Raw genomic sequence first — 26297 nt, forward strand, 5'->3', positions numbered from 1 at the left:
CTGAGGTTGAGTTAGGCAGTTCCTAGGCCACTACACTTTTTCAGGGTAGGAAATTTGTTATTACTCAATTTTCTTCTCTATTGTGCCTGTCAGTGAAAACCTTTTTATGTCCACTGTAATAGGATTAGATGTTGTATTTGATGGTTGAAATAACATACGCATTTTTCTGTAGAACCATCTTTATAATCCCTAAGCTTGGCTGAATATTTTTTGCAATAAATTTCTCCAAAATGGGAGAGGCTTGTCAAAAGACTTCAGCATTGAGGATAATTGATGCAGCTTTTTCTTACTGAAATTTTGAAGAGGATAAATATCTGCATTATTTCCTAGTTTAGTTTGGCTTGTTTTCTTTCCAATAAATACTTATAGATCTGACATATGTTAGGATATTTTCTTTAAAAAAAATAAATCAAATCTTAGCATGTTGCTTATCATTTCATTGACAGTTCACTTAAGTATACTGAAGGAGACCAGAATGTTTTCACTGGGATATCCTTTAACTGAATACAACTATATAGCTTGTTGCTGTTTGTGTGTGAATGCAAGTTTCTCTGGAGTCCCTGACTTTAGGGTGCTCAGGAGGGAGGTCACCATGTCCTCAGCTCCTATCCAGCCCTCAACTCCTTATACTCCATCTCCAGTGAAACAGCTTTTCCTGCCAAAAAGGCACCAATGACTCCCCTAGTTGCTGTATTAGCAAAGGATGTTTAGTTCCTATCTTGCTGGACTTATTTGTAGAATTTGACAATGGTGATGACTCTCACACCCTAAATGTTGCTGTTTCTCATGTTGCTTTCTAGCAATTTGGTCCACTTTTAATGTTTAACTCCCGCTCATAAACTGTGACTGTTAAATTGTTATCTCCTGCTCTCCCCAGAACTCTAAACTGATATGCTTGTTTTCTTTTAGGCGTTTCAATCTGGATAATCCACCTCTAGCTTAACAAATGCTAAACTCTTTAATTCTGATTAGGCAGCAGCAATGATAACGAGAATAGGTGGGGTTTACTGAGTTCTTTCTAGGTGCCAGGCATGGTTTTAAGTGCTTTACATGTGCTAACTCGATGAGGCATAGGAGTGTGAAGCAGCTTACTCCAAATTCTGACTCTGGCTTCACACCAGTCTTTTTAACCCCTGCACTATAGTTGCCTCTTAAGTCAGAAGTTGTGCCTAAGATGCTGGACCATGAATCCCACACATTTTTCACAATATTTGGCTTATTCAGTCAGGGATAATGATGGTTTAGATTTACATGACAGTTTGTAAATTATTCAGAAAGCTGGACACATCTACTAAGAGTGTGGCAGCTAAATACTATTCAGGGATGGCTGGTTCCTTTTCACAAGGTCATCACAAAATAACACTAACCTCTCTATTAGTGATCAAACGGACCCTACTACTATTTAGTAGTATTGACCTTGAGCAGTAGGAGAAACTAGGTCTATTAAAGGGATGCCCAATGACATGCTAAAAAAGGGAAATTAAAAAATGTATCAAACGGAATGGAGTGCAGGTGTAATGTACACATTTTATAACTACTGGTAGACCCTTCATTTCTGTTAGTGAGCTAGTTCTTGAGTACAGTGTGACAGAAGAATGAGAGCTTTTCATCAGCCTAGCCATTCAAATTAGCATCGTTTTACAGGTTCAAAGACTAAAACAAACTATGCAATGTTTGAAAGACATCCTGAGGTGACCAAGTAACAATTTCCATGAAGAGATGAGACAGTGATGTGAGGTATGGAAAATGGCAAAACTTGGACTCTTTCAGTTATTTATAGCTGCTTGGATCATGTGACACTATTGTTTCTCTGTGTAACACTCATTCAGGGAAGAGCAGACTGCAGCCTTGGATTGTGTTTGGATTCTGAAAATTATTGCCTTATTAACCCATTACAGGAAATAAAAACTTTTATGTGGTTATATATATTTTTGCTCAACAGACCAGTGCCATGGTACTTAATCCCATGGAGAGCTCATTTCATCAAGATTCTCAGAATTCACTTCAATAATTTAAATGTTTCCCAAAGTAAATCTTTTCTCTTATTGCCTAGATGATGGTGGATCAAAAATCAATCTGACTCAACAGGTTGACATGGCAGCACAAGTTGCCTCTGGAATGGCCTATCTGGAGTCTCAGAACTACATCCATAGAGACCTGGCTGCCAGAAATGTCCTTGTGGGTGAACATAATATCTACAAAGTGGCAGATTTTGGACTTGCAAGAGTTTTTAAGGTGAATTTGCTTTTGTTTTAATTAGTTTTTTTGTAATGGGTCAAAATCCTAACAGACCAGTAGACTAATAGATATACTGTTATTCTTTTTTTTAAAAAATCCTCACCTGAGAAGTGAGGATATTTTTTCCATTGATTTTTAGAGAGAGTGGAAGGGAGGTGGTGGTGGGGGGTGGGAGGAGAGAGGGGGAGAGAAATATATATACATCTATATATATATTAGAGGCCCAGTGCATGATTTAATCATGCACCTGGTGCACCAGCTGGCTGGCTGTCCGCTGGTGCCCCAGGCCTTCCGAAAGCCTCCGGCGTGGCGGAGGCTTTCGAAAGGCCTTGTGCCGGAGCAGACAGACAGACAGCTCCCCCGCTCTGGCTTTTGATCGCGGGGGAGCTGGCTGTCTGTCTGTCCGCTGGTGCCCCAGGCCTTCCGAAAGCCTCCGGCGCGGCCATGGCACAGACGCTGAGCTCCCGGCGCCACTGGCTCCGCGAGCTCAGCGTCCTGCTGGCCCAATCAGCTACCCCGGCCACCCTGAGTCCCGCCCCCTGCGCCTCCTGCTGGCCCAATCGTGGGCGTAGCGGAGTGATGGTAATTTACATATTACCATTTTATTATGTAGGAAGAGAGAGAGAGAGAGAGAGAGAGAGAGAGAGAGAGAGAGAGAGACATTGATTGGTTGGTTCCTGCTTATGCTGAATCTGGGTCAGGGATTGAACCTGCCACTGAGGACTGGAACTTGACCATTTGTCCCTTTGGTCTGTGGGCCAATGCTCTAACCACTGAGCAACCAGCCAGGGATGTTATTCTTTAAGACAATGTTTCTCCAAGTTTTTCTGTGGTCCATAGAACACTTTAATAGCCTAGGGCCTTACAGACAAACTACTTCCTGTTTCCAATTCTTCACCAAGGAGAAAGAAATAGAGGAAATAATAATTAACCAGATGGGAGAGGATATAATTAAGTTTGTAGTTGAATTAATGATCTATTTTTCAGTACCAGTAGCCTTTGTTTGTCTGCCTCTATTTCCCTTATTAAGAGCAGCACACTTGGTACAGTTACCTGACCCACTTTTGCTCACTTGAAGCCAGAGTAATATTCATGCTGCCAGCAATCATGGGCTTTTTAATTCCTGGTCCAAAAGATTGATCCAGTGGTCGGCAAACTGCGGCTCGTGAGCCACATGCGGCTTGCGAGCCATGGTTTGCCGCTCTGTTGACTAATGAGTTTGCCGACCACTGATAATAGACTATATACTATTAGGTGTTTTTCGCCTTCTTTTTTTAATAATGTTTTTTGTTGATTTCAGACAGGAAGGGAGAGGGAGAGAGAGGTAGAAACATCAACGATGAAGAGATCAGCTGCCTCTTGCATGCCCCCCACTGGGGATCGAGCCCGAAATCCGGGCATGTGCCTCGACTGGGAATCGAACCATGACCTACTGGTTCATAGATCAATGCTCAACCATTGAACTATGCCAGCCAGGTTAGGTGTTTTTCTCTAAATTTAACTTTTTTTAAAAAAAATATATTTTATTGATTTTTTACAGAGAGGAAAGGAGAGGGATAGAGAGTTAGAAACATCGATGAGAGAGAAACATCGATCAGCTGCCTCCTGCACACCCCCTGCTGGGGATGTGCCTGCAACCAAGGTACATGCCCTTGACTGGAATCGAACCTGGGACCCTTCAGTCTGCAGGCCGATGCTCTATCCACTGAGCCAAACCAGTCAGGGCTAAATTTAACTTTTGATTTCTACATTGTACCCTAAAATTATGGGTGTAGGGCATGAAACATAATAAATAAATGATTCTCTTTTGATCTTCATGAATTCATCATTTCTCTTTGTAAATTAATTAGAACCCCAGTGAGTTGATATATTAATTTAATTCATTTGGATTCTACTTTTCAATGTTAGAATGTGGTTACATGGTAATTATAAAAGTCAATTGCTCTTTAATGCCAGCAGTAAATAATAAACAGACAGCCTTTGCTTTAATTAAAAAAAAAAAAGAATTTGCTAAAGACAAGATGTAAAGCCAGTATTATCATACACAAATTCTCCCATATGCAGTAGAATGCTTTCAGTGCTATTTTTAGCACACAGTAGGCTTTCAAGTAATATTTTATTAATAACTTCTCACAATTTTTTTTTAGACTTGTATCTCAGCTTTGGAATTTGCTACTATGCTCATTTTGAATCTTTAACCTCTAAATTTTAATGTGAAGCAGGTCATAGATGAATGAGGGTAGCAAAAAATATATATACATCACTTTAACTTAGCTTGATTTCTTAATGCGTTAACAGGTAGGTAATGAAGACATTTATGAAGCTAAACACGAAATAAAGCTGCCAGTGAAGTGGACTGCACCTGAAGCCATTCGTGCTAATAAGTTCAGCATTAAGTCTGATGTGTGGTCATTTGGAATCCTTCTTTTTGAAATCATTACTTATGGCCAAGTACCTTATAGTGGTGAGTAATTCATTCTGAAGTAAGCCTTTCTGCTGCAGGTCACTTACTTAGTTGCGACTTTAACAGCTTCACCCAGACTTAGAGGGCAGAGTGGTGAGGATGACCATATCACCTGTCTTTGGGAGCATAAGAGGTAAAATGTGAAGATGATGATTTGCATTTATGAGGTGGTTTATTGCCTCCTTCTCCTTTGCTCTTGAATTGCAGTCTTATAGACATTACTTGCCACAGGAATTAGTTTAACCTCTGCAGCCTGGGAAGGGGATGGTAGACCTCATATCTTCGCAGCCAAGGAAATCAATTTGCTTTGTAACCTAGACAGTACAAGTGTCCATGAATTTAATAATCTTATCTTTAACTTGTTTTTTTGTTGTTGTTGATTTTATTATATATTTTTTAGGAATGGCAGGGGCTCAGGTAATCCAGATGTTGCTTCAAGACTATCGACTCCCTCAACCACCTAACTGTCCACTGCCATTCTACAACATCATGTTGGAGTGCTGGAATGCAGAGCCTAAGGAACGGCCAAAATTTGAGGAACTGTATTGGAAACTTGAGGACTATTTTGAAACAGACTCTTCATATGCAGATGCAAATAGCATTGTAAGATGAACAGTAAAGAAGAGAATCAAATAATGAAGTAGAAATGAAGTTCAATAATCAGTCCAGAAATACAACCTTATTAACCAGCTGCAAAATGAGTTTATCCTCATGTACTCAAGTGAAAGGTCAATTCGGCCATGTATTATAAAAAAAATTGCTTTCACATTTTATTGACTGGACAACACTACAGGACAGTCTAAGATGGCATATCATTTTCTCACTACCTGGAAAAAATCAAACACACTAAACAAAGTTATTCTTCTTTTTGAAAGATACTTACATTTCTGTTGCTTGAAATGTCGATCAACAGGATCAACAAATGATAGTCAATTTTTACTCAGTGACTGTAGTAGCATTTTCCTGTTTACTGATTAAAAGTGGTTATTCATTACTTGTCAGATTGCTGAATCCCATCAGACTGTTATTATGAAGGAATTTGATTGCTTTGCTGCACAGCAGGACCCGTGCTTTGAGATATTTTTTTCTCTTTTTAAATATCCTGCAACTACAATGATGGTAAAGCCATGTTAAATGACTTGATTGTACTTGGAGTAATTGCCCATATTTTTTCCTGTGCATAAAAAATGAAGCAGCTGTTGAGAAAAAGAATTAAAATTTCTCTCATTTTGTAGAAGGAAATGATGGAATTTTCTATACCTCAATATGTGTCATCTGAGAATCATCTACATTAGTTTTAATCTCTTAATGTTAAGAATCAGATTGCAAAGCTGATGAGTTATTATCTGTGGAAATATGCAAGAAACATCTAATAGCCTGAATATCTGAGAAGTAGGTATCAAAATAGTTTAGGAAAACAAGAGGAGAGTGGTAGGATTGCCATGGCCTACAATTTCTGAAGAATTAAAAAACAAAAAACCAAAAACTTACCTTTGGCCTATAGACCAGAGTTATAATTGACTACAAAACAGGTCAAGCTCTGTTTCAGATCTTGATGCTAGGAATAATGTCAGACCTTGGTTATGAAACTATATTTTTTGTCTGGTAAGACAAGGGGTTTTTTAGTCATCTTATATGTGCATTAACTTCGGTAAGAATATTACTATCTTCTTAAGCAATGGGTGTATCAAATTTTGTGCCTCATTAGGTGGTTTGGGACAATTCTCAAAGGTAGTTGCAAAATCAAATGCATATTCAAAGATTTTCTGATATAAATATATATGAACAAAACAAGCCAGGAGAAAACAGAAGTATATTCTGTCACTTTTTTTTTTAAAGGGGAAGAAGAACAAATCAAACAGTTATAGAAACCTGAATTCAAAGTGGATTAAACCATCAGTAAACTTGTAAATGTTCTAACTGGAACAGAGGAGGTAGGGACAACTCTAGGCAGAATGCCATTAGCTGCAGTTCAATGATCTTAACTAAAATCCAAGTCCTTTCTCACTCTTCCCTCTGCCACCAGCACTGTCCGAATTCTCACGGTCACTGGTGGCTGCCAGTAGCAGCTGAAGCTCCCTGTTCTCTTCTGCTGAGTAAGAGAAAATGGGGAACGTCGGTCTCTGCATTTTCATCTTGCATAAGAATCATTCTTTTTCTGTCCAGACAAATTGGGGTCATATGCCCAGCCCTGGACCAATAATAGTCTTAATGTAAATGTTAAGTGCCAGTTGTCTTTGAATACGTTTTTTTTTTTAACTGAAGTTGGAAATGTGGTCATTTTCCTGGAGACAAGTTGGGAGGTTAGCTTATCTGAATAAAATTAGAAAGTACTAGATGCTGGATATCATTAATTAAAGAGAAAATTCCCTGAGAATTTTATGTAGCTGTTTTATATATATATATATATATATATATATATATATATATATATAGTAAGTAGGTGTGTGTACATTCGCTCAAATTTTTCAGAAACTAAAGTGGGTCATGTGGAGCTAACAATTATAGATCCCCTTTATGCTCTTATGAACAGAAAATATTTGTAAAATAAGATAACCACTGATACTTTTAATCAGTTGACTATGTATAGGACAAGTTCAATTATTCAAAGTCATCCTGACTAATTGTGAAAAATTAAATGCTATATAACTTATCTTTTTGTGGCAGCTAATAATAAGAATACTTTTTTTTTTTAGTAAGATCTGATTTTTTAAATGTATAAAGATGATCCTTTCTTGTTTTAATACCACCTGAAAACCATTTAACTTTCTATGCTTGATTCTTGGAGATGTTTATGTTCACGCCTCTGTCCAAGCAATCTATTATTCTTGTTTTTACCTGATTGATCGTGGAGAAAAATAGTGGATTCCATTATGAGAAGCAGTAATAGATTCTTTTAAAAGATTTTTTTAAAAAACTGACATAAATTTCTTTTTCTGTATAGAATAAAAGGATCAGGAAAAGATAAGTTGAATTTTCCTACAATGAAGCCAGCTCTTGTTAAATTTATCACCCATAAATTGTAGCAAAGCACTTTCTATGTAATGTTTTATTTATGTGATTCAGTTACTTGGAGCTGGTGGTGAGGGATGTGAGTACATAATTTCAATATGGTATTTCAAATATCTTTTGACAAAAACCTAAGAATTTTTGTAATAGGAAAAATTCCAAATTCCATTAAGCCTCTTTTAAGAAGGTTAGGAAGGAAATAGATTTACCTTACCTAAGGTCAAAAGAGGCACAGAGTGGACTCCTAATAGTTGTGGAACTTTAATATTGTGTCATTAAAAAACAAAGGGAAAGTCAAAGTGACCAGCAATCTCCAAACTGGGTTGAAGAATGGGGATACTTGAAGGACACCAAAGAACACACCATGGAGGAAATATCGGGCTTGGCCCATTCACAATGTCTACTTACAACATGTGTCTGCATGGTGATCGCATGGTCTGACTGAGCCATAAGGGACCCATACTCTTTTGATTCTCTGATGGCCCAAAGGGAACCATTGCCATTGGAAAGATGCCATTCTATCACCCAGCTGGAGCTTCCTGGAAGAAGCAGGGCCCAGATGGTGATCCATGGCTTTGCCAAGCATATGCTCTACCTGTAGTAATGTTTTTCTATGGTCTAGTTGAACATATGGTTTCTAGACCTGACAGACTGGTAGCAACTTTTCAGGATTTTTTGAAAAGATATATTATGTGAACCAGAGTGGTGGTAATTTGGACACTTACTTAAATTGTGTCATTGTATTCATCCATTGAGGAAAGCTACTCTTAAAAAGAGTAGATGAGGTTTGTATACATGGGTATTAGAATTGCCTGTGGGCTCATCTGGAAATGCTTAGTTCTTATATTTCCCAGCATCATTACAGAGAAGTTTTGGTCTAAAATCTTCAACATGATTAAAATAAAAAAAATAAATAAAATCTTCAACATGATTAAAAAATTCAGTGTTGTAGGAAAATAAAGAAAGCTGGGAAGTTTGGCAGAGAATATTTATACATCTTTTAAATCCATGACCCCACCCCAACATTATTTTAATTTTCATAGTTATTCTTTCACTGCCTATATTGCCCCATTATACTCCTTTAGACTTTTCCTTTTTTATATTAAGGGAGTGATAGCAAATCTTTTAAATTATTGAATACATTAAGAAATATTAAGAAATAAACTGGAGAATAAAAAAGGTATGCAAACTCTAAACTTCAGAATCGTTAACCAGCTTAGCTTCAATCTGTACTCAGATGGTACTATTTACATAGGACTTCCAAGATTAAGTCATAAGGAACGAGACATCCAATTATTTCCATTTACTCTTCTTGCCTGGGTTTATCCATTGGTCATCTAAAGAAACAGACTTCATGTAATGTCTTTTTCATCCTCATGAAAAATAATCCACTCTTTCAGAAAAGGCTAGCCAACATCAAACATGCCTTAAGTATCTCATATGTATATTGTTGTGCAGGGCTCTCATATAACATAATAACCACAAAATAATAGGGAAAAATGGTTAAAAGCAACTAAAATTGACCAGTTTGGAAGATGTTAAACATTTTCTAGTAATAACTTCCTGAAATTTAAAAATGGGGGCTTTGATTGTACTATTTGTGAAACATAAAGTAGCTTATTAACCAAATTATGTTTAAAGTTTATGGTCCACATGTTTTTCAGAGTAAAATATATTATAGCTTTTAAAAAATCTATTTTAAAATCTTTTTTAAATATACATTTAATTATAAACCAGAAAGTGAGAAACAAAGCCAATTAGCTAGATTAGTATACTTTGAAGTTACACAGTGAGATTTTTGTCTCTAAAATATGTATTTCTATACTGCACCCTTTAATATTATTTATTGTATTACAGTATGCAATAATTGTATAATTACATGTGAAAATATATTACATATGATTAATTATATGTAGCAAAAAAGGATAAAAAACCCTATTTTAATTGTGACACTTGTTATAATGCTATTACTTACCATGGCTCAAATGCAACTATTTAATTTTCAAAATGTTTTCTATTTCTGGGTTCTTTTAAATACTCAGAAAAGGACTTTTCACGAAAATACATTTTACCCTAAGAGTTCTATCTTTACTCACATGGAATTTGTTCATTATGCTAGTTATCTCAGACTACTCTCGGATTCCCCAAACCATTTATAAGTCCTCCCATTTGTCTCCTCACATCTCAGAATAGGGCTCTACCAACATCTAATGCATCCCATTGGCTCTGTTCTTCCCCTGTCTTGGAATGGTTAGTCTTCCAGGGTGGTATGTTGGGTGGGATGAAATGCACGGCTGATGACTGCATATTAAAGCTTTCGTTTTTAAAACTCAAAAGACAAGAATTTGACTGTTGTTTGTCTATTTTTTACTGTACTAATCACCCCTTTAGGTAATAGATGCCTCATGGTCTGGTAACCTGATGTGGGGGAACCAAAGCATAACAAAATATCTGGGGTGGGGGGAAATCAATGAATATCTTAAAATATCCAGTCACACATGGAAATTAAACAAACATTACCCAAATAATTACTTAACTGTGTTTGTGTTGAGTGTTACTAGTATAAAGGAGAACTATGGGATGCTATGGGAGTGCTATAACGAGTACCCATAACCAGGCCCAGGGAGTTGAGAGAAATGCGGGAAGAGATGTTTAACTGTGGTCCGAAGGAAGAGAGTGTCCACTAGCTCCTGGGAGAAGACAGGCACAGCAAAGACAAGACTCTGCATTGACAAGAGCATGGCACCACTGGAGAATGGAAAGGAAATGAGTGTTCCTGGAGTGTATGGAGCGAGGAGGAAAGTACAAGTTAGGGCGTGCCGGGCAAGCCCTGTCTCAATCATGGGGATTGTGTAGTCCGGGTTAGTAATATTCTAAATCCTAATGGGCAGACATAGAAAGCTTTTAAATTGGTAGCATGACCTAATTTGAATTTTTGAAGTATTATTTTCACTAATGTATGGAGAATGGCTATGAGGAGACAATTTAGAAGGACCGATTGCCAGGGGGAGAGATGATGGTCAGGTGAGTGGAGGGCAGAAGACAGAGAAAACAATAAACACGTGGGAGACTTGTGGAGGTGGAATGAGCAGCACCTGATAACTCTTTGGCTCTGTGGGTATGGAATAGTTAGGTATCAAGGATGACTTCACATGTCCTCTAGGAGCAACAAAATATGGAAGGACAAAACAGCAGGTAAGGGGGAATGGCGATCCTAGGAGCTAGTTAGCTGGTTAGTTATTATGAAACATCCAACTGGAGATGTTAATTAAGGAGTTGTATATTTGTACCTGGAGCTCAGAAATGAAGTACGAAGCCAACCGTAAGGTAAGGAGGAGTTTGCGTAAGAAAACCCCGTAAGGAAAGGAGACCACTGAGGGAGAGAGTGGAGAATGAGAAACATTAGCCTCTGAAGAGAAGAGGCATTAAAAGTCAGGTGGAGAAAACGAAGCCAGAGAAGTGGGTGGGAAATCAGGAGAGCTAAAATTTTCCACTAGCTTTTGGCAACATGCACTTTCACTGGAGAAATGGGATCAAAAGGAAAACTGAGGTGGACTGAGGCACAAGCCGAAGGTGAGTGGGTGCAGCATCTATGGCCCTGGTGGCTTTCCCCATATGTGGTTGTGAATATAAGAGGAGACAGGCAGCAACTAATAGTGATTGTGAGATTCTGAGCGGAGTGTGTATGTTCCTAAAAATCAGAGAAACTACATGTTGTTTGAAAGCTGTTAGTATGGTTGTTGGAAGTTACTTCAGCAGGAGCAGAGAACATAGTGTAGGAATATTTTGCGACTCACATACTGAAAGAATAACTGCTGTTTTGCTTATTGAGTGTGTATGGATTTTATAATATGGATATTTAGTTGTTAAACGAAATATCACTGTTTTGGGATTAAAGCCAGGAATGTAGCAAAAACTTATTTTGGACGAATACATCTCTTATTGCAGGACCATTTATTTTGTTTATGGTTTACTGTCTTACCTGTTTTCCCAAGGTTGATCTTGTTTGCTACTATTCTGTGTGTAGATTGGTAGCTTTTCTTTAGAAATGTGTTGCCTGGCAGGTGTGGCTCAGTTGATTGAGCAGCATCCCAGGCATTGATCTCCAGGGGCATGCAGGAGGCAGCAATCAATGTTTCTCTCTCTTCCTTCTGTTGCTAAAAATCGATAAAAACATATTTTCTTAAAAAATGAAGTCTTATCTGAATTATAGAAACAGGAATAGAAAGGAAAAATTCAAGTAATTCTAGTAAAATATCAATTCATTTTCCTTGAATATGGATGTCAGGTCTAATTGTTTAAAATGAAACAATATGGCTCATTGCAGATGAATGATGAAACTCATTTAAGAGCATGCTAAAACAGTGCCAAGGAGGTGATAAGAAGCTGAAATTTTAATATTTCAGGAGGAATACATTTGAACCACCATGAAGAATATAATTATAAGAAAAAATAAAAAGGGGGAAGGAAAATGAAACAAAAAAGGCAATTCTATTTTAAGAAAATGTAACTTCAAAGTCTTAGGAGAAATGTTTTTAGGAGATAAAGAAATCTGGTTAATCAATTTATGCATAATGCAGAAACATTCTTATTTGACTTTAAAATATCCTTAGTTCAAACCTTAAGTTGTAAGATCTGAGTCAGACTGAAGTGATTTTGCAATAAAATCTTTCTTGGGCATTATCTTCATCAATCTATTTTCATAGAAGGACAGACTTTTAGAGCTGGTAGAAACCTTGGAGATCATATAGTCCAGTGGTTGGCAAACTCATTAGTCAACAGAGCCAAATATAAACAGTACAAAAATTGAAATTTCTTTTGAAAACTAAATTTATTAAACTTAAACTTCTTCTAACGCCACTTCTTCAAAATAGACTCACCCAGTCTGTGGTATTTTGTGGAAGAGCCACACTCAAGGGGCCAAAGAGCCGCATGTGGCTCGCGAGCCGCCGTTTGCCGACCACGGATATAGTCAGTCTCTCAGGAATTCCTCCCCTTCTTTTGGAACAAAACTCAGAAGCAAAAATAATAAAAAGCAAGAGATATTTAGTCATTTGAGAGATTTTCTTTATTAAGGTATTACATATGTGTCCTTATCCTCCCATTACCCGCACTGTTCATGCCCTCACCCCCCCTGGTGTCTGTGTCCATTGGTTAGGCTTAAATGCATCCATACAAGTCCTTTGATTGATCTCTCCCCTTTACTCCCACCCTCCCCTACCTTCCCTCTGAGGTTTGAGCATCTGATCGATGCTTCTCTGTGTCTGGTTTTGTTCATCAGTTTATGTTGTTCATTATATTCCACAAATGAGTGAGATCATTTGATATTTATCTTTCTTTGATTGGCTTATTTCACTTAGCATAATGCTCTCCAGTTCCATCCATGCTATTGTGAATGGTAAGAATTCCTTCTTTTTTACCACAGCATAGTATTCCATTATGCAGAGTTTTTTAATCCACTCATCTGCTGATGGGCCCTTAGGCTGTTTCCAAATCTTAGCTATGGTAAATTGTGCTGCTATGAACATAGGGGTGCATATATCCTTTCTGATTGGTATTTCTAGTTTCTTGAGAGATTTTCTTTTCAAATAAAACTGCTTGGTAGACTCTTTAAATCCTTGCAGAATTGTTTGCAAAACTTCAAGAAAAGGCTTGGCATGAATAATATTGCCTTAAGTTTACTGTCTTTTCCTTCTATTTTAGAGAAACTTATGGCACTTAATTTAGAGGATGGCAAAGACAAAATTCAAGACTTGATTTTGTGGCTACACATTAAAAATATTTTAAAGCAGGCAAGATGTGCAATGCTGTGCAAATAGGAATGCCTGCAATGAAGACATTGATTATAGATTACAATACAATACTCCAATTTTAGAGAAATACAAAATTGAATAGTTCACCTCTCACTGAATCCTAATTATCTATGTAATTTTGAGTGCTCCTTACCAAAGTAGAGCTAAGGGCACATAGCTCTCATGAATGTCCTTTTTTTGATATATGGATATATATGTATTTTTATAATGCACACTGAATATCTTCCCATATACCCAGTTATATTTCAAAAGCACTGAAAAACTTTTTATATATCTTTGCTTGCTTTCTTTGATTATTCACTCTTTTAACAAAGAAGTATAAATAGATGTCTGTATAATTAATTTATTAAAATTATAGGCATTTAGATTGTTATTAATAGAAAAAGTAAAACATTTTCAATACTAACTCACAAAACTGACAACTAATAATAGTACATTTTTTCAATCATAGGATAGTTATTATTATACCAGTGAAAAGTTGTGCAATTTTTTTCTCACTGTGCTTTAGAATTTTTAGTTCATTGAAACTGTTATGTTGTTTTTGGCATTAATTCTACTTAATTTGGAACCTTAGAATAATTTTATTTTCTCTTACTAAGTTTTTAATGCATTTTCAACATAAACTTTACATATATTAATATGTCAAATATTGATTTTCTGTTAACATTTTAAGGCTATCAAAATCACATGATACTTTTTGGTGGATCTGAAAACCAGTTGATCTGTACATTATTATCTGTTCAATATTATGATTTAAAGTTAATTTGTTGACTAAAGAAGAATTATATCTTTCAGGTTTATTCTATTATGATAATTAGGTTTCTAATAGTGTGGAGAAGACTTAGAAAGATTTATTTAATGATACAACTATATTTTCTTTTTCATTTTTTACATCACTTGGTTATATTCTGACTGTCTCTTACATAGTGAGAAGGTTTTAATAAAGGAAAGCATTACTTGGTTAATATTGGAAAAATATCAATGGAATGTTGACTTTACATCTTGTTGGTCTTACTGTTTTGGGAGTAAGATGAATGAAAAAATATAGAATGTTAGAATCCTGAGATAGTTCTGACAGACTGCTGTGCTAAGAAAATTTTGCCTTTGGGCCCATTTAGGAGAACACTTGATTTACCTACAGAGTAAGCTTTAAGAAACATGATTACAAGTACTAAGTAGTTTCAGGAAAAGGGTGGATGTTCTCTGAGGGATTTAGGATTTTTCTTTTTTATGCATCCTACAGGCATTGTCCTATTTTTCCTACTTCATGGTCCCTATGTGTGGCAGAGGGTGGGAATGAGAGCACAGGAAAAATATAAAAAGAGAACTAGAAAGAAGAAAAATGTAGGTAAGCAGCAAGATGGTGAGCTGGTCTGAGAAAATGAGTTCTTTCCTCTTGAGACTACATGGTCAGATTTATAGCCTCTATTTCAGTCTTAGCTAGAGATTTACTGATAGATCTTTGCCAAGTTAAATCACTTAATTCTATAAGCCTTTATTTTGCTCTTGGTAAAATATTATTGTTAGTATTTATGAATTGCAATGAGGGTTTCATAAACATAAAGCCATGAATATTTCATGAAGATCTTGAGATATTTGGATCTAAGTACGTGTTAGCAAAGACAGCCGACTCTCAAATAGCACTCAATGGGGTATGTGTGGAGAACTTAGTTCTGGACTGCTATCCCCTTGCCACATCATATATTTCTGAGCTGTCTCCCTTCACAAGTTAGTCAGGGTGTAGTTAAGGAAAGCAATCTAATTTAATTTTAAGTTGGCAATCAATCTCCTGCTATGAAGGTTGAGATATAAGGTGGTAGGGGAGTGGTAAAGAAGGAACTGCTTTGAGCTTTCATTCAATTATCAGTCCAAGACTTATTTAGCATCTGTTCCTTGTAGAGACCAGGTTAGAGCTTGGGAATAAGAATATGAATAATGGAGGCGGCCCTGTGTGGTTACATGATAAGGCTTTGGATCTAGACTCACTGGATCTGAATTCTAGATTTGAGTTACTGGTTGTCAGCATTGAGCATATTACTTAATCTCTTACTTGTTACCTGTTTTCTTATCTGAAAAATAAGAGACTACAGACTTGTTTTTAGAATCAAGTGAGAAAAACAATTTAAAAAATTTAAACAGTACCTGGCATATGGCTATATACATGCAATACATATTAACTATGAGGATCCAGTCTTTGTCCTCTAAGAGAGTCAGACATCTATGGGGAATATTGAAAAGTAACTAATGACTTTAGCATATGTAGCAAGTATTTTTACCCTGACATACATAGGCTCTTATGGCTCAGGAGACACACTGAAACCAGATAGTAGGAAGAGGATGTCAACACCAGGTTTTGAAGGAAAATTGCATGCTAAACCAAGGACCCTCTATTCTAGCCTGAAAAATATTGCATACAATGTATTGGCTTCTAGTCTGAATTTCAGGCTCAAGAGATATATGAGCAAGAAGTTCTAATTAGGGTTTTCAACCCATGACCCCTCTCTTAAGACATGAAAGAACTTAGTTTCACAATTTTAGCTTTTAACCTTTTTAGACTATCAAAGATTTGGTGTAGTTCATAGAAATCCCTTTATCTCATAAAAATTTAAAAGTTAGTTTTATGTTTAATATATTTTTATCTACCTTTATTAGCTATATTTCTCAAATGATTATGCTTTCTGAATTTGGTTGCTCTTTTAAAATTTAATCTATTTCTTTAGAGAATCTTAGAATTTCTTGGCCCTCATAAAATATGTTTACTTACCTCATTTTCCCCCTTCAAATCTGGCACATAATGTGGAAGAGAAAGTGCTGATTTAGGAGAGCCAGTTCTAGGGTAGTAAATGCAGCAGAAGGGGCTTGGTAGAGAGGACTCAGTATCTGGAGGAGTTTCCTAACTCCATTATCTTGAGCTAACTAATCACTCTATCAGATTTTTAAAATTTTCTAAAATAGGAGTATCACATGGAAGAGCAAATATGGAAGTGGTTGACACACAGAAAGTTCTGAACGATGTTAAGTTGAATCTAGTTCATGCTCATGAACAGAGCACCCTTGCAGTTTGCGATGGTTTCCTTGTCCTAGATAGAGCTAACCTCACATCGTGGATGACCAACTTTTAGCATAGTGTGGGCACATAGTAGGCAATCAATACATATTACCTGCTTGAATAAATGAAAGAGTGAGACAAATCTCCACAACTAAAATTACAGCTTTTGGCTTCTCAGCAAATGGTGAGTTAAACATTTCTCGAAGGGAATACTGAAGACACTGTAATTTGCTTATACCCAGATCAGCTGGTGTAACTTTCTGTCTCCAGTTAAGCCATCATGTCCGTAGCAGAGTAAATGTGAAGAATGTAGCCTGAAAGCCAAATCAAAAGACAATCTCCATTAGTCATCTACTCACAACTCCATTTCTACAAAAAAAAAAAAAATCAGATGGTATTGAATCTTCCCTTGAAAGCTTTCTACAGGGAAGGACAGGATAGAGTTACTGACTCATCCTTTAGAATACCTGCTTCTGGGGGTAAATAAAAACATATGGATTAAATTCATTTTCCTTCAGGACTGAATATTTTGAGGAATCTTTATTTCCATTCCCTGCTCTTAATGTGAAATCAAAGAAGTTACCTGTGGTTGGAATCAATAGAGACAGAATTTAGTGTGAAGATGGATCATCTCACATAAGCTGGACGAAAAAACTTTTATTGTCTCAAATTTCATCAATGCTAAGAATAAAATTAAGTACACATGAAACTTGCTATTGATATCAGGATAGGAAATGGTCTGTCGAATGTTAAACTGAGAAGTTTCCACACTATGAGCTGCTTCTATAAGCAGACCTTCCTGAACCATAAAAGAAATATTCAGGTCAAACACATTTATTATTATAATCTAATTCAGTTACCCTCAGGCTAAGTTTTCACTCAAGGTCTGAGGATGATTCACTATTAATTCTTCCCCATTTCAGAGATGGATGTTTTAGAGAAAGTTAAGTGATAATTCATTTATTTTTCAATCAAGATCTATGTATTGACTGCTTATTATATGACAGGTATTTTCTAAACTTTGAGGATAATGGGGCAAACAAAACAGACCAAGTTCCTGCACCATATTCTAAGGGTGATTCATCCCTTAATCTTACTCTGACCCAGTATTCCTGCCTGAATCCTGCACTTTCTACAACCAAAAGGGCAATACCATGGGCATGTAAAGGTGAAATGGAGCTAAAATGTTTGTAATTATGTAATCTTCTAATTTCCAAAAGACTCTAAATGTCTACTCACACTGCTGTGTGGTTGAGTTTTTTTTTATCAAACCAAATTCCAAGGGCTTGATTGTTTCAAGTTAGTCTCAACATCCCTATCTGGTTAAATAAAGATTACCAGATTTTTTTTTTCATCCTAAAAAAATTCTAGATACATTTATGAAATGATCTAAGTGCTCATGTTTATTATTTTTTGCAAAAAATGTAATGCTTCAAAGGTTAGCTTATCATAGTTTATATTAAGGGAACTACTATAGGGCACTGTTGGCAATTTATAGGTCTTATAAAAGATAAACTGAAAAATACCAATCCCGTTGATGTCTGGACAAGCATTTCACTCAGTTCTACTGTGAGGATGGATCTAGCTGAGTTTTTTCAATTGCAATGTTTGCGTGGTTCTAACCACCACCACCACAACAAACCTCTGTGATCTTTTAAACAACTAATCAGTAGACCTAAGCTGAGAAGGGCCTTATGAAACTTCTTGCTGCCAAACAATTTAGAGCCTATCTTGGATTGTGAATCTCCAACACTTTGAGGACATCCCCCGTATGGGCTTGTACTCTAGATAGCAGTTGTGCTGCATAGGTATGTGTGACTCTCCTAGAATAACTCAGTGTACAGCCCACTCCATCTCCAAGTAGAGGTATGTCTCTTTAAAGTCTTCAGGCTTAAAATTGACCTCCTTCTTTTGTCTGTTATGTTTTTCATTCCTCTACTTTTCTGACTTCTCTGATAAAGCAGGATATTTAGATATTTGTTTAATTCACCCTTTCCCAAGTTTGCCTTTAAAACTAGTGAGACTAATTTGCTTACCCATAAGTAATTGTAATCAAATGCTCTTCCCCCTTTTTATTATATTTATCTTTTTTTTTAATTTTTTATTTTACCAGTGGACTCAAAGCCAGATCTCTACCTCCAGGTTCTCTCTGCCATCAGGTTCTGTCTGCCCAGCTTTGTGCCGTGGGAGGCTGCATCACCCTGGCTCGTTGCTTTGGCCTCCGGTTAAACAATGGGAGGGTGGGAGGGAAGTGAGTTGGGGTAATCATTTCTCTTCCCTCTCATGGCTGAACTAGGATTCCGGCTTCAGCTCCTGTTGGCCTACTCCTTCTCTACCACCATAGCTTTCACTGGGTTCTGGTAACATCGCTTCTTCCTCCTGCTTCTTTGTATCTGCAGCTTCCTTCTGTTGCTGGTTTGTGTGACTCTCTATTCCTTTTGAGTCCCTTAATCCTGCCTACACTCTGGATCCAGACAGAGGCAACTTCTCAGTGTGTACCAGGAGCCATGTTAAGTGTTAGAGATCCAGTGGTGAACAAAACAGATAATGTTTTAGTCCTAGTGTGTGCGTATGGTCAATAAACTAGTAAACTAAAAGGAAGAACAACAATTACCATTTGTGGTGAGATTTATGGTAGCAGTAGGGGTAGAAAGGACAGGCAGATGTGGGGATTGGAGGGTGAGCTAATTTAGACATGGATATATGTTCCTGTGGGGGTAACAAAAGAGGTAAGACATCAATGATTATAAATAAGCTAGACATTTGAAGGACAGTAGAGAAAAAAATCAGTAAATACAAAGGGCCTGAGGCAGGAAAGAGGTTGGTGATACTTCAATCTATATCTGAAAAGACCTCATATTTAAATTCTCTTCTTACATCTGAAACTTTTCATAGATAAATATTTATTTATTGAACAAAGAGTTAGATCATGCTTGCCACGTACCAGACACTGTTGTAAATGTTTTACAAGCTCTCATTTAATCTCCATTAAAATCTTTTAAAAAAGACGCTATTTTCTCCACTTTATAGGGGAGGAGACTGGCACAGAGAACCAGTGTCCTATCATCATCGCAGACTTGGCGTCCCAGGACTAATTGTATTATGTCTAATTCTATCAGCTTTATTACACCAATGGGATTTTCACTGTCTCAGTCACACAGCATAGGAACTTTGATATTGCACTTGGTTTTTAAAATCTCCCCTTTATTAGGCATGGATTCTTGCCAATTGTCCCTTCAACACATCTCATATATGTCACTGTCTGTTTATTGAAATCCTAGTGCAAGCCCACTTTCTCTGACCTGGATCACTGGGTTACTGTCCTCCCTGCCTCAGAAGGTAAAAGTCTAAAGAAGCTGCCGGGTTATTTATTTTTAGAAAACCAAGTCATTGTGTTACTTCCCTTTTATAAAACCATTAAAGTCCTCACGATTCTGACCCAGAGGACACAATTAGAGTGCTTTGCAACCTGGCTCTGTTCTCTTTATCCTTAACCTCCTGTTTTTGTTTTTGTTTTTTTTCCAACTTGGGTCTTCAGTACTTGATTTTCTGATTTCTCTACTATTTTATGCACATGGAGCATTCAGAAATTTCATGTGTATCAACTATAACTTAGGTGAACTTATTAGTTGTGGGGGGAAACATTGTTAATTTAGAAATCTGTTAATATTTAGAAAATTCAATTATTATATTTTACAAACTGATTATGCACATGTGACTGAGAACACTTTTATAAATATGAGAATTGACTCGCTCTTCCTGTACCCACAATGTTGATTACAACAAGAAAGGGTGTTGTATGTATATGTGTGTGTGTGTGTGTGTGTGTGTGTGTGTGTGTGTGTGGTTATCTATCATGATTTTATTTTCTCTAGTCAGCAGCCCTTTTGCTAACTTGAATGCTGTGTTTAACTGTGAAGAATATATATATAATAGAATTAAATCCATTCATGTAATATATGTTAATTGAGCCATTATTATGTGAAAATCCTGTCTTAAGAGCTATGTGGAATAGAATAATATGATATGCTTTCCCCCCTAAAGCAACTTAGAATCTACCAGAGTCAAAATGAAGCATATCAAAGTTCATCTGGAAGGTTACTGGTGAATAGTGGGAGGAGGTGTTAGAGGAACCCAGGTGCCCAGATAGGTAGAAACCATTGATGAATTGATTCAGTACTTGGATTCAACACTTTGAAATGGAGTTTGAATTTCTTTCCCGTTAGCCCAAAGCTGCTCTCTGGTTCAGTGCTTAATCTTTACTTATGCCTCTTAGCATTAAGAAACAGCCAATATTTATCTGAAATTAAGGATTGAGAAATCAATGTTTTAAAAATGTGCATAGTAACCAATCTCTTAGGGTATTTATTTGCTTTCAGAATCACTTCTATTTCAATCAATGCAAAATAGGAGTTATTATTCTTTCTCAAGATCTATTTCCTTTTTCCCAACATAACATGTTCTTGTGGCTGCATTACTTAGTCTAGAGTAATACCTCAGGAGTTCCAGGAAGACAGTCTGGGGTGGCTTTTGTTACTCTCTGCACCTCAGGATAGTCAGAGGACGGGAGAAAGATCTTGGTATTTCAAATCCTTTAGAACTAATTGGGGTGGCCATGTCCACATTGGTTTTAGTTCTCCTTTGAGGTCTTTCCATTAATTTAACGTATGTATATGCCTCTTAGTTTTTCTCATTGTCTAAAATAATCACTATTGGAATACACACACACACACACACACACACACACACACACACACACACACACCATTCCCAAAGACCAACATGAGCTTTCATAGGCAATACAGCTTAAACTAATGGGTCTCAAATTCAAATGTGTGCTCAGGCAAGCCAGGGAAATCAAGTGAATGCTGGGGACTGTGACAACCTCTACTCATCTCCATCTTTTTGTTACTCCATGGGAAAGAGCTTCCAGTGTTGCCATACAATTTAAGTGATGCCAAGAAAAGTCAGAAATCCATATTTAAAAAATAAAATAAATAAACTTTAAGTATTGTGGTTGTTAATTTTATGTGTCAACTTCACTGGGTTGTGGGGTGCCCAGACAAGTGGTTAAACATTGTGTGTTTGTGAGAGTATTTTTGAAGGAGACAAACATTAGAAGCAGTAGACTGAGTAAGGAAGATTGCCCTCCTTAATGTGGGTCGGCCCCATTCAATCAGTTGACGACCTGAATGGAACAAAAATACTGAGTAAGAGGAATTCTTTTTGCCTGACTTGTTGAGCTGAGACATTTATTTTTTCAAGCCTTTGGATTTGAACTAAAAAATAGGCTTTTCTTGGGTCTCAAGCCTGTTGGCTCTCAGACTGAAACCTACACCGGGCTATTCTGCTTTTCAGGCCTTTAAACTGGGACTGAAACTATACCATGGGCTCTCTTGGGTCTTCATTATCTTCATTATGGTGTGAACATCCAATTCTTTTCTCCTCTCTCTCTATTCTTTCTATATATATAGAGAGAGACAGAGAGAGAGAGAGAGAGAGAGAGAGAGAGAGAGAGAGAGACAGACAGAGAGAGAGAGAGACAGAGAGAGACAGAGACAGAGAGAGAGAGAGATCCTTCATGACATGCCTAAAGGTCAGTTTTATCATTTCATACTTTACATTAAATATCCATAAGAGAACAGATAAAACGTTTTCCTAGCTGCTTCATACTTTTTAAAGTTCATTGTATTTCACAATAAAAATATTATTTTTCATATTAAAATGTAGAGCAGTGTCAGTGCCCCCTTTTTTTTTATCCTACCTCCCCTTTAGTGATCATTCTAGGGCCTCTGGCAATATGAACCACTCAGTTACCAGGCCATACATTTCCCAGTGATTGCTCCCTTAGCTTCATAAAACCATGCCAAGGCCTATTGGACTGGTACATTTTTAGACCAGAGGCCTTTTTCTCCTCAGCTCCCTTAATAGGTGTCATTGGGAAGCTGGGGGTGGTAGTTTTATGATTCTAGTTAAGTAAGTAAAGAGACTTTATTTTTAAACAAACCAAACAATATACATTAAAAGGGTTGTTGATCTTTAAGCTAGTTTCTTTAAAAAAACAACTATGCTACTCAAAATAATATTTTTATTAGAATTGCTCTCTAAAACAATTTTGCAAGATAATTTTTTACAATGTAAATTAGTTACTTTCTCTTTTCTTTTTTTCTATTACTGGAAGCATGATTAGCAAATTAAAATATCCACCTTTTCAAATAACTTTGGTTTAAAATATGAATTTAAATATTCCATTCAAGAAAGAAAGATTTGCTATGACTAAAATTAAACAGAATAGATTACTAAAATATTTAGGCAATGGCCATATCATTGGAACAAATGCATATTATGAAACAATGACTATTCTGAAGGGCTCACATGGAGTGGTTTTGGTGTCTTTGTTTAGAAATGCCTTGTTAACTTCAAAGAAGGGTCACAAATTCATTGAATGGTATAGGTTGGGAGTAAGACAACAGGAACTGTGGTGAGAGTAAGAATGAAGCTCTGTCAAGAGCAGGCAGCTGCTATTCAGCAACAGCAAGATGTTGTCAGGAAAGCTTTTGAGTCCCATGTGGACAAATTGCTGATAATGCAACATCAGTAGAGAATGCAAATTGTGAATTGCAGAAGTTTACCTGTGAAAGGAAGAAAATAAATTAGGATGTTAGCAAGGTCCAGGGAATTGTCTTTAAGGTGGATATGAGGGGGAAGGAGATAATTCTGAAGTTAGGATATGAGTAACCTGAGTGGAGAGGGAACAGAGAAGATGTGGAGAAAGCAGGACTGAGTAACATGGAACCAGGAAACCAGGAAGAAGGAAAAGTTGTAGGAACGAGGAAGGGAATCTTATCCTTTGGGAAAGATTTATTGCAATAAAGTGAGATCAATTATTTGGATAAAAATAGAAAATACTCATCAAATTCGTGCATACTACCAATCTGGGAGGAGTAGCTAATATGATTGATAATAGAATGAAGATTCTAGAAGTCATATTGGAATGTGGGAATGATGAATTGAAACAAACAGAATGGAGTTTAGTGGTGATGAATACAAAATTTTTCTTTTATACTAAGATAAATCATTTAAAGTACAGATGGAAGAAAAATGACTTAATACAATTTCATGTGGAAAAGATTAGCATCTCTCACTTGATAAAAAGCTTATGTATTAATGATGCCAGGACATATAAAATCTCTAAAATTGGGGCATAGAGACTAGTCCATAATTGGAGCATTAATTAAACTATGATACATTCTCAAAATGGAATACCCTGTGTACTAATTGGGAAAGATTTTCAGGAGACATAGGATGTCCCAAAAATGTATAAAAACACTTTGAATAGTTATAAATGCAGTGTTTATTAAAATACATTTTATTTTGAACATTAAACTATCAGCTGTTAATCTACGTATACATTTTTTTTGGGACACCCTTGTATTGTTAAGAAAAAAAATGAAGGTACACATACTATATATAGCATGCTACCTTTTATTTATGAAATGGAAGAAACAAGGAAATAATAAATATGTAATCATATTTATTTTTATTTGCACAGCCAAATTCCAAAATAATAAAAAAGAATGAAAAGATGTGAGTATTTATATCAGGCAGAGTGGAGATGGAATAGATCAGGACAGGATAGGAATAAAGTTTCTTAAAATTTATTTGACCATGTGAATGTATTACTAAATTAAAAATATATTTTTTAGAAACAAGACTGGTGAGATGGGTGGTTGAAATTTAAGCAGAGAAGATAAGATCCAGGGACACTATCATAATTATGTTCTTCTTAACAATAGAGTTTGCATTTTATTTATGTGTTCTTTCCATAGTATCTTCAATAATTGTCACATGGAATACTATTGATTGGATATTTGCTTTTCAAATGAACAAATTAATGAATATACGAATGATATGACATGAACTTATATATCATCAAATGTACTAATGACTTGTAAGTCACAAGGAATTAGTCCTGTTTCAGTTCTCTGTGATCAAAGTAGAATGAATGAATGAATGACAGATGCAAGAAGGGGAAAAAAGTTAGTTCTTTCAACAAGTATTTTCAAAATATTATTTTGTAGCAGGTACTGGGATTATCAAGTGGAATTAGACAAGGCTTAAATTTTCAATAGGTTCACAGTTTTGAATCAGGGTGTCAGGTATAGAGATAATCATAATATAATGAAATGGTCACAAGACTAGAGACCAAAATAGGAAGTCTGGAGAGTGCTGAACAAACCTGGGATGAAGGTGTATGTGTAGGTTCGAGTGGTCATAGCTTTTTTCCGGAGAATGGCATATCTGAGCTCAATTTGAAAATAAAGAAGGGGAAGGAAGGAGGGAAAGAAGAACTAATCCAGAGTGAGGGAGGGCAAGAGCAGAGCAGAGACTCAGGCAAGAGAAGTAGTTGTGAGGAACATCAAGCGTATCCTCTAGGTGGCAGCATCGAGGTCAGAGCAGCACTGGCAACCCTGAGCTCAGTCTCAGAAGTTTCCAGCAGGCTGCCTGATCTGAAGAGGGGATGGGCTGTAAGGGAGGCTTTCACATTTCAGCCCAGGCTGGCTGCATGAGGACCGCACGGTGCTGTGCATAATAAAAGGGAAGGCATACTTAGAGTCTAGATACATAAGGAAAACACATTTAATTTAAAATACCATACTCCCTCCCTCGCCCATTTGCAATTTCATTTTCCATTGTTTCTGTTACCCACAATCAACCAAAGACTGAAAATATTAAATAGAAACTGCCAGAAATAAACAATTCATAGGTTCTAAATTATGTGCCATTCTGAGTAGTGTGATAAAATCTCGTGGCCTCTGGATTTCCCTGGCCCAACCTAGGACATGAGTCAGTGTATCCACGCTGTAAAAGTCCCTGCCCATTCATTTCCAGCTTGGTTATCAGATCTACTGTACTGTCATGGTCTCTTAGTGCTTGTGTGCAAGTCACCCTTATTTTAGTTGATAATGGCCCCAAAGTGCAAGAGTAGTGATGCTGGCAGTTCAAGTTTGCCAAAGAGAAGCAGTAAAGTGCTTTTTATGTGTCATAAAGTCCATAGTAGCCTAATACTACTATGTCCTAAGCCTGTCATTGACCTCTTCACATAGGTGTTTCATCTCGCAGCATCACAGGACTAAGGGTGAGTACAGTATCATACGATCAGCATATTATTGTAATTGTTTCATTTTATTATTAGTCATTGTTGTTAATCTCTTACTGTGCCTAATTTATAAATTAAACTTTATCATAGGTATGTATGGTATAGGAAAAAGCATAGTGTGTAATGTGTTTATTACTATCTGAGGTTTCAGACAGCTGCCAGGAGTCTTGGAACAAATCCCCTGTGGAGAAGTGGGGAGGAGGGGGACTACTGTAGAACTTAGTCTTTTAAAAGAACCACATTCCAGGGAAAACGGAGGGTGGAGACCATTGCATCCCAGTTCCCTGGCTCATCAAAACTGCAGGTTTTCTTTTATACAAGCATGGCTTAAGATCACTTCCCATTGCCTGCTGGTCAGCAGTGCATGGCGGCGCCATCCCTCAGGAAAAGGAGAGAACTCAGGATACTAAGTGTAGGGAAGGTGGACTTGAAGGGCGGAAACTTGCAAAAGGCCATATGCCAAGGGTGTGATCACATACATTTAAAAAGGGCCTTGCAATCAGTAAGCAACTATCATTTTGGTGAAGCTTGGACTTTCTCAAAGGACAGTTATATAGAGCTGTC

The 26297-nt window shown here is 36.7% G+C and overlaps 1 protein-coding gene across 1 annotated transcript in view; it reads left to right on the forward strand.

Moving 5' to 3' along the window:
• FRK (fyn related Src family tyrosine kinase) overlaps positions 1-9943 on the forward strand; it is an 84490-nt gene extending 74547 nt beyond the window's left edge. Inside the window, exons 6-8 of the mRNA XM_079780355.1 lie at positions 2054-2235; positions 4537-4702; positions 5103-9943. Of these exons, the coding sequence (XP_079636481.1) occupies positions 2054-2235; positions 4537-4702; positions 5103-5314 (560 nt within the window). The 3' untranslated portion in view covers positions 5315-9943. The remainder of the gene's footprint in view (positions 1-2053; positions 2236-4536; positions 4703-5102) is intronic.
• The last annotated feature ends 16354 nt before the right edge of the window (positions 9944-26297 follow it).

The sequence above is a fragment of the Cnephaeus nilssonii genome (assembly GCF_951640355.1).
Source record: "Cnephaeus nilssonii genome assembly, chromosome: 9".
NCBI lineage: Eukaryota > Metazoa > Chordata > Mammalia > Chiroptera > Vespertilionidae > Cnephaeus > Cnephaeus nilssonii.